At 57.6% G+C, this 9,067-nt stretch overlaps 1 protein-coding gene across 1 annotated transcript; it reads right to left on the bottom strand.

The window, feature by feature from the left end:
- Positions 1-6,656: 6,656 nt before the first annotated feature.
- Positions 6,657-7,979, bottom strand: LOC124699328 (U-box domain-containing protein 21-like). The gene has a single exon (XM_047231648.1). The coding sequence runs from the start codon at positions 7,977-7,979 to the stop codon at positions 6,657-6,659; it is 1,323 nt and encodes a 440-aa protein (XP_047087604.1).
- Positions 7,980-9,067: the final 1,088 nt, after the last annotated feature.

Genomic DNA, 9,067 nt, shown 5'->3' with positions numbered 1-9,067 from the left:
AGCGAATGGATTTTGTCTGGTCACGGTTGGTTTAATCCATCCATCCCTTTGCATGGTTTTAGGGCATCTCCAACCGAGCGACCCAAACGGACGTCAAAATACGTCCATTTGGGTCACCCCGCGGACACGCGGATAGCCATAATGTCCGTGCCCCGTTTTTATTCCCCAACGCTCCAACCGACCCATTCTAATACTCTGCACAACCTCAGCGACATGGACAGGCACCCCGCAGCCGGCGTCCAGGCACAGGCGCACCGCGCGGCCGGCGTCCAGGCGAGGCGCGGCCACCGTCCAGCTAAGGCGCGCCGGCGCGGCGTCGAGGTGCCATCCCCGGTCGTGCACCTGCCCTCCACCGCGGACACCGCCGCTCGGCCCGGGCGGAGCTGCAGCGGCACGGGCGGCGGGCGCGGGTGAAGGGGCAGCAGGTGGAGCTGCAGCGGCGCGTCCCTGGCGCCGGCGGAGCTGCCGCGCGGCGGCCGGCTCCACGGCGACGGGGCGCGGGCGGCGGGCGGGGCGTCCTGGGCGCGGGCGAGCGGCCGCAGGTGGAGCTGCGGGCGGGGCGTCTCGGGCGCGGCGCGGCCCTTGGCGCCGGCGGAGCTGCCGGCGGGCGGCCGGCTCCACGGCCACGGGCGCGAGCGGCGGGGCAGGGCGTCTGGGCGCGGCGGCGGCGCGGCCGAGGGTGAGGCGGCGGCGGGGGCGGCGGGGCGGGGCGGCTCAGGCGCGGGCGGCGGCGCCGCGAGGTGGGCGGCGGCGGGGGCAGCGGGCGGGCTCCGCGCTAGGCGAGGTGGGCGGCGGCGGCGGCGGGTGGCTCGCAGCTCGCGCGGCGGGGGCGGCTCGCGGCGAGGCGGCGCGGGCGGAGCTCGCCGGCGACCGGGCGCCTCCGTGCGGGCGAGCGCGGGCCGGCTTCGTGCGGGGAGGCACGGGACACCTCCGTGCGGGCCGGATGAGGCGCGGGTAGAGCTGGCCGGCGGCGGCCGCCTCGGCGCGGCCTGGCCCTGCAGCGGGCGGAGCTTCCTCGCGCGGCGCGGGCGGCGAGCTCCACGGCGCGGCGGCGCCGGCTCATCACCGTTTCGGCCGCGGCGACCTCCGGCGGGGACGAAAAAGCGGGCCATGCTTAGCAACGGGATCCTCCACGCGAGCTCGACGGCGGCGGTTGGCCGGCGAGCCTATTCCGGTGGGGAGCGATGCCATATCCATGGCAGAAGAGAAAAGGAAGGAGAGAGGAGAGAGAATGCTGTGCGGGCCTGGGTGGTGTTGACTAGTGTCGCTGTGTCGCTGCCATGTGGGGTTTGGGAGGACACGCGCGGATGACCACGAACGTCCGCACGCGTCCGGCTCGCCCCAAATTACTCCCAAATTTAGTCCGGCTTTGGGTCGTGCCGGACACCACAGCTGTCCGTTTTTAATTTGGGTCGGCCCGTTGGGAGCAGATTTTACCCAAACGGACCAATCTAATGTCCGTTTGTCCGTTTGGGTAGCCTGGTTGGAGATGCCCTTAGAGTCGTCCTTTCAACATAAAACGTGACTCTACTGCATTTAAAGCGGATGGAATGGAGAGACACTGTGAGCGACTGTTTGCGTCCGTCGGGCCGAAAAATGCATCGGTTTTGTTCCAGCGGGGCGATGCAAAGTGATCGGACCGTCCGCGACGACGTCAACCTGGCTCAAATATGCGTCTCGGATGCGTCTCTGCGGACGCTGCGCGGACACGCAAAGTGTCCGCTCGCGTCTGGCAGACGCTTCGTCGGGGCCCGCCTGGCAGTGACCCTGGCTTGATGCGTCTTCTCAGGCGCGTCAGCGACTGGCGTTGCTGCCTCGCTTCGGCAGTCTGCGCCACGTTAATGGTGATGCCTCGCCTGCCGAGCGGCCGGCCCCCACCTCCGCCAACGTAGTAATGGCGAGGACACGCGTCCCGCGGCCGTCGCCTGCCTCCGATCTATATAAAGAGGGCGTGCTCTTCTTCCTCATCCACTCCTCCACACAAACCCTAGCCGCCACAAGTTCCACCGTAGCTCCGCCTAGCTCTTCATGCGACGCAGCCATGCACGCGAGGAAGTCCATGGCGGGTCTTGGTGGTCGGCGAGGCGGCCGAGGCTGCGGGCCTGGGCGCCCCCGGGGCCGGGGCAGGGGTCGCCGTGGTGGAGCAGCTACGGCCCCACGGTCACCGTCGCCTGCGTCTTCCTCGTCTTTGCGGGAGGAGCGTTGCTTCGAGTTCCTCCTCCGCATCGACGACGACCCACTCTACATCAAGCGGCTCCCTGACAAGTTCGCCGAGTTCGTCGATGGTGTCGACCCGGCCCAGTTGGAGCTAGGGGAGGCCAGTGCTGCAACTTTTGCCGGTGGCCTGACAAGGTCTTGTTCGACGGGCAAGGCAAGATGTACCTGCACACAGGGGGGACAAGTTCGCCCGCGACCTCGCGCTCGAGCGTGGCTGCCAGCTCACCTTCCTCTAGGAGGGGGACGACGAGATGATCGTCAAGGTGTTCGACGACACAGCCTTGGCGCGCCTCCAGTGGAGGGTGCTGGAGGTGGAGGAGGTTGCGGCTGTAGCGGCGGTGGTGGCGCCCAGGGCTGCGGCTGTGGTGGCGCCCAGGGCTGCGGCTGTGGTGGCGCCCAGGGCTGCGGCTGTGGCGGCGGTGGAGGAGGCGCCACCGAGTCCTGTAGCGCCGGTCGAAGCGCTTCATCCTCCGACAAGCCCGGCGGCATCACACCTGTGGCGTAGCGTGGCAGCGGCGGCTGCACATGCACGTCGTACTCGGAGACCAGGGCGCCGACCTTCGCCATCTCGTCGTCCGTCATGTTGTCCGGGAAGTCGAAGTTGCGGCCCTCCGCCATGGCCTGCTGCCACTCGTGGAAGACGACAGCGACGTAGTCGTCGCTGTTGTCCTTCACCTCCTCATTATGGTAGGCGAGCGCCTCGATGTAGTCGTCGTCGTCGTTGTCGTAGGCAGCGTAGGCGTCGTCGTCCTCCTCGTCGCGGTCATCATCGTCGATGTACTGTGCCTGCTGACAACGCGTCGGCGCCGGCTGACGACGCGTCGCCGCCTCCTGTCTTCGTGGACAGGCCGACGGTGCAGACGCGAAGGGAAAATCCCTGTCGCCCATGAAGCCTGCCCTCCTTCTCCTATCCGTCTCCGTCGACAGATAGGTACGCCAACTGGGCGAGTCGATGGCGTACGCCGGATCGGCGCGGAGGTCCGGCGGCAGGTACCGGCTCGGTCGCCGGATCTCCACGCTCCGATCTGGCTCGCGCGCAGGGACGGGAGGGATGGGCACCCGGCGGCAGCTGAGCCGCCAGCCGCCAGGGAGTTGCACGCCGGACCAGGCGTCATCGCACGGCACCCATTTGTCGTGCATGAGCCTCCCCACCGTGACGGGGAGCGGCACCCTCTTGCTGCCGCTGCCGGAGGCCTCGAAATCGTTCTTCCTCCCCATGGCGCTGCGCCGGTGGTGTTGCGAGTGGAAGTGTGGGCGAAAGACGAACGCGGCCGGTGGACTTTTAAGGGCGGCCGCGCGCGGGATACGATGCCATTGAAGGCGGCACAGAAGCCCAGCCGCCGCCCGCCAGTGCGCGCGCAGAACAGACAGTCGCGCCATTGATGGCGAAGGCTGCGGCGCAGACGCGGAAGCGCTGACCGCCGAAGCGATGCTCTCGATGCAGACTCGCTGCCAGGCGGGCCCGGTGGAGACGCGAGCGGATGCGGCAGGTTTGTGTCTCTGCGGACGCACCGGTCACTTTACGTCGCGCCGCTGGGAGGGTGCCAGACGCATTTTCGGTCAAAACGAACGCAAACGGTCGCTCAGCGTTCGTTTGCGTCGCGGCGCAGATGATGCCCTAACACTTATGGCAACCAAGGCAGAACCTGCAGACCAAGGACACACCTCGTGTTAAGCTAGACCCTTTAATTAATCATCAGGTGACTCTGTTTTGCTGGACAAGCTGCGGCACGGTCGGCCTGCAAACCAAAGCTTTATGCTGCCGTGAGCTTCAACGCGATGACGCCACGCAACCTTGCCGCCCACGCCGGTGGAGGCATGGCTCACTCCTCAAACGTCCGGCTAACGGAGCTGTCTTGCCTCCTAACGTGCCGCCATGGAGAGCTGCGGCAGGCTCTGCCGCCACAATCACTGGCGGCAGGTGCTACGTGTTGCCTGGCACGTCCTGCCGCCACAGAGAGGTGGTCCTTTTTGACAATTTTTTTCGTAGGTGGTTTTTTCTAGCAATTCGTTGGGGCATGTGGTCCTTTCTATCAAAATTACCACCTCATCGGCGTCTGCATCTACGTGGACTGGGCTGACCCGGCCGGCGTCTACAGCCTAAGTGCTGCAGCCTGCAGAATATTCCAAGTCCCAACTGAAGCAGCCACTCAAACAGGAAAAAACAGCGCACGGGTGACAATGTGGAGCTGGATTATTCGGCGATTCGGCATTGCCGGATCGGAGGTGGAGGATCTCGCAATCTCGCTACATAGAGTATAGAAGCAGGTAGAAGCAGGTAAAATCAGGTTCTAGAACGTTAAAAGTCTACAACTTCGACTGGAATCACAAAAATGTTTAATTAGTTCGGTGTTATGCAACACTATTGTATAGTTTAAGGAAACTTTTATTAGATGCATGATATAACCAGTCCATATACCATTGGAACTCACGTAATCCATTCACACAAATGTGTTCTACACCATGGATTCTTCAACAACAAAGTTTTTTCTTCACAGAAGCACACGCATGATCGGCCATGGAGGTGAAGGACGAAAAAAAATTTAAGGTCGCATGAACTCTAAAGAAAAGAAAAAATGATGATTTGATTCATAGATAGATGTTGTCTAAGCAGAAGAGTTAAGTTGAATGGACCTGATATAGTCCACCAAATAACATGTTTTGTTTTCTAGAAGACAACCGTAAGTTTGATTGCTTTGAAAATTGAAAGTACTTCTGGCCTCATGCGCTACTCTTCATTTCTTCTAGAAGATTCTTTTTTCCTTGTCATTTTGTTTAAAATTGAGAACCCCTTCTCCTCCCATTTCTTCCATGGCAAGTAATACACGTCTCACCTTTAGACCAATATTTGTATGGGTTTGCGCCTCGGAAGTAATCCCAAACAATGCAAGATATTGTAGAGACTAATAGATATACTTGCAACCGGGAAATAAATCATCAAAATACGTTCTTCTAGTGAAACAACGGCCATTTGTTGTTTCTAAGTCGTTGATGTGGTATTTATGATGGAAATACCACTCCTTATGTAAATCCACCTTCCAAAAAACCTTCCTTATAAGTAGGGGTGTATTCTGCACCAACTTCATTTCCCGTTTTAGAGAATTCTTATCCGGTTTGAAAGGATACAATAGATAAAGATATCCAATTCCAAAGTTGAAACCAGACACGATATATGATATGGTATGACAAGTTGTGCACGGATATCAGTATCTGGAAATTATTTAGGATTATCCTCTGGATTTTATCCGAACGATCTGATTTTGATTCGAAACGTCAAAACTAATAGAGCATATGTAGTAGTTAGCGAGCTGCCGAGTTCGTCTAGCTCATGTATGTAGTCACTCTATCAAATATGAGTGCTTTGTTGAACTCATTTTACTAATTTGTTTTGGTTGTATGGTTTGCGGGCCTAATTATGCATGTATATATCTGATTGGTTTTCTTTTCATCCCGAGTCCGTGCCATTTATATTCCGAATCCACAGTCTCATATTCCCGGATTCGAATATACGTAACCAGTAATTATCCGATCCGCTCTAAATCCATCATAAAAATATGATATAGGATACGATAATAGCAAAATTATCCCCTAACTGAACTCGTCACTGAATATTTTCATCCAAATTGAACAACATATAGGCACCTCAATCTCTTTATTAGGGTTCTATAGACGTGGGTCTAGCATACTCTCAAATCCTAAACATATATGAAATCTCTAAATGCAATTCCTAAGTGTATAGCATCTCCAAGTGATCCTTCGAAATATCTGCCCTATATCCTAGAACAGAAAACATATATGGAATCAGGGACAGAGCTAGGGGGTGCCAGCTAGGGCCATGCCCCCCCCCCCCAAATTTATGTAGATTAATCTCTAAATTTTGAAATATTGTATATCTGACCCCCTTCCAAGCAATATGTTGTAAATGGCCCCCCTCCAAACAATGTTCCTGTCTCTGTCCCTGTATGAAATGTGTTGATCCAATATGTGTATGTGTCATAGAAATGACAGAGACAAAAGGGAAGAGAGAGGGTCCTCACTATAGGGGAGAAAGAGGCTAGGATTGGGGACACCTATTGGGGATCACCCAGAGAGTTATTTTGTTTTGTTTAACTTTAGTTTGTGTTCAAGTTGATCCCACCGCCACACCTTCCACCATCTGACTCCCATCATGCGCATCTAACCACGCGCCATAGGACATCGGGCTTCTGCTTCATCGACTGTGATTTTTAGAATTATCAAGAGAGTGAGAAAAATAGAAAAAACAACAATTGTGCTCCCTTAGGTTTTCCATTTGATTACAGTTGCTTTGAACCTAAAAGCTTGTTTCTAAGTGCGTACAAAAAAGTGTCTGTATCTAACATCTAGTTAGGGGAAGGGATTTTACATCTAACTATCCTACCAATCTGCTTACACATATCCATCTTTACAGTGGTTCTGATTCAAGACAGCCTGTTGAGCCCTCTGAAGTCCATAGAGTCGACGCATTCCCCAGCGCCTTTGTGCTTGTTGATCATCCTGAGCAGCTCGGTGGTCTTTTCCTTGGTGGCATCCCTGCAGCCAACCTGCAAGAGCAGCAGCAGCTTCTGGAACGCGCCGGCACGCAGCGCCTCGACCAGGCACCTCGTCACCGCGCCGTCGTCGCCGCCGGCGCTCTTGCCGAGCCGCCACATCGCCGAGACGATGAGCTCGGTGGCCAGGTCGGACACGCGGAACATCTTCTTGACGAGCAGCGGCACAGTGAGCGCGTGCCCCCTCGCGCTCGCGCGGCCTTCCACCGACGCGAGCACGGCGTCGAGCAGCGCCAGCGCTTTCTCGGCCACGCTCTTGTCGGCGTCGACGAGGGCCTCGATCAGCAATGGCACGATCCCGGCCGTCGCCACGCGCGCCGCGACGCGCTCGTCGGAGCGCGCCAGGTGGTAGGCGGCGACCATTGCGGCCTTGGTGGCCTGCGGGCAGATGGGTGCCTTGATGATCTTGACCAGCGCGTCCACGATCTCGTCGGCTTTCCCGCACAAACCCGTGCACGCTCCGTCGGACGAGGACACGACCTCCTTGATCGCCAGCACGGCATTGAGCCTCCCCGCCAAGCTCCCGTTCTCGGCGACGGTGACCAGTGAGCCCAGCGATTTCGGCGAGGACAGGATCTTGGCGGCCTCCTCGTCCAACGGCGCCATGCGGACCAATGCCGCGAGAACGTCCTCGACGAGAGCGCTTCCGGCTGCCGAGAGTGACTCGAGCGCGGCTGCGAGCACGCGGCCGGTGCCGATGGACGCGAAGCAGCGTCGGTTCCTCTCGCTTTCCCTGGCGAGGGCCCTGACCCTGGCGACCGCGGCCGCGCACCGTGCGGCCGCGCCAGCGTCGCCGGCGCGCGCGGACTCGGCGACCTCGAAGAGCAGCTCGGAAGCCTGGACGGGCGTGACGGGGATCTTGGGCGTGGGGATGCGCTCGACGCCGCGGGAGCGGTTGGCGACGCACCAGTCCTGGATGACGCGGCGGGTGGCGTGGTTGGGGACGAGGTCGTCGCGGCGGAGCGGGGCGTGGGTGACGGGGCACACGGCGGCGCGGCCCGTGTCGAGCCACGCCTCGATGCTCTCCCGGTCGTAGGTGATGCCGGTGGGCGCCGTGACCGGGTCGCGCATGAGGTCCAGCGAGATGGGGCACCGGAAGTGCGCCGGGATGGCCAGCTCCACCGCCACCGCCGGTGCGGCCAGCTTCTTGGTCGTCGCCAGCGATCTTCTCGCCCTCCGTGCGAGCAGCGCCATCAGAAGGGGTTCTGGGAGTGGGAAGTAGGTAGGTACGAGCTAGGTGGTGGTTCGATCGATGCCGGTGGAGACGATCGGTGGAGCACAGGCGCGTTGGGGGCGTGTTGGAGCTGGCTGGGTGGCGAAGGGAGTTGAATACTACGATGGCTGGATGGAATGGTGGGAAGAAGGGTTCAAATAGGGAGGGAAGGGTAAAGGCTTTGAATCGGAATGTTGACCTTGAATTGAACGTAAGTTTGAATGGAAAAAAGGGAGTAAGCCACGGGGTTGGGGGAAACGGTCGGGTTGGTCATGCCTTAACGCTGTGCTTTTGTTAGGTGCCAGCACATCATGGCCTTTTTTTTCTTTACTACTTTCTCTATTCACTAATGTAAAACCTTATTTGAATTTTTTTTTTTAAGAAACACAGTACAAACGCAGGCGCTCACATACACGCGCATACACTCACCCTATGAAGGCACACACGCACACCCTACCCCTATGAGCACCTCCGGAAGACCGAGCCGGCAGATTGGATCTTGAAATTGACGAAGTCACCACGAGCGCCATCGCCGACGGGAACGTCGCCTCCCACTGAAATAATATTCCGTCTTTATGAGACACACAAATGTCAAACCTGAGGTTTGAACTCTGGTGGGCTGGGGGTACAACCACCCTCCTAACCACCCAACCTCAGGTTGGTTCTCTGAAAATTAACTAGATATATACTAAAAATAAGTGAATTTACGCATTAAAACACGTACATACTACACACATTTACAAAGATACTTACTAAAAGGTCTTACGTTAATAAACAGAGGAAGTAGATTTTTTTTTTTGCAAGAGCACACAGTGGTATACAACACACTTGCAAGTTGCAACACTTCACACACACAAACATGACACATTTCAGGATCATGGGCACTGTTTCTGCAAGATGTCTCGTTTAGACGTGAACAGATTGACCTGGAGTTAGTGTAGTACAATGGTTTGCTAGCATGTCATACTAATTCATTTTATGGTCAAAGTGCTGATATAGATTGAGGAGTGCTCCGGTGTCTCCTCCTCAGCTCCATGGTTCTGAAAAGTTGGAGTTGCTTTAGCTGTTT

Source organism: Lolium rigidum, chromosome 3 (genome assembly GCF_022539505.1).
Source record: "Lolium rigidum isolate FL_2022 chromosome 3, APGP_CSIRO_Lrig_0.1, whole genome shotgun sequence".
NCBI classification, from domain to species: domain Eukaryota; kingdom Viridiplantae; phylum Streptophyta; class Magnoliopsida; order Poales; family Poaceae; genus Lolium; species Lolium rigidum.
The sequence above is the reverse complement of the archived record's forward strand: the minus strand, read 5'-3'. Positions and strand labels throughout refer to the sequence as shown.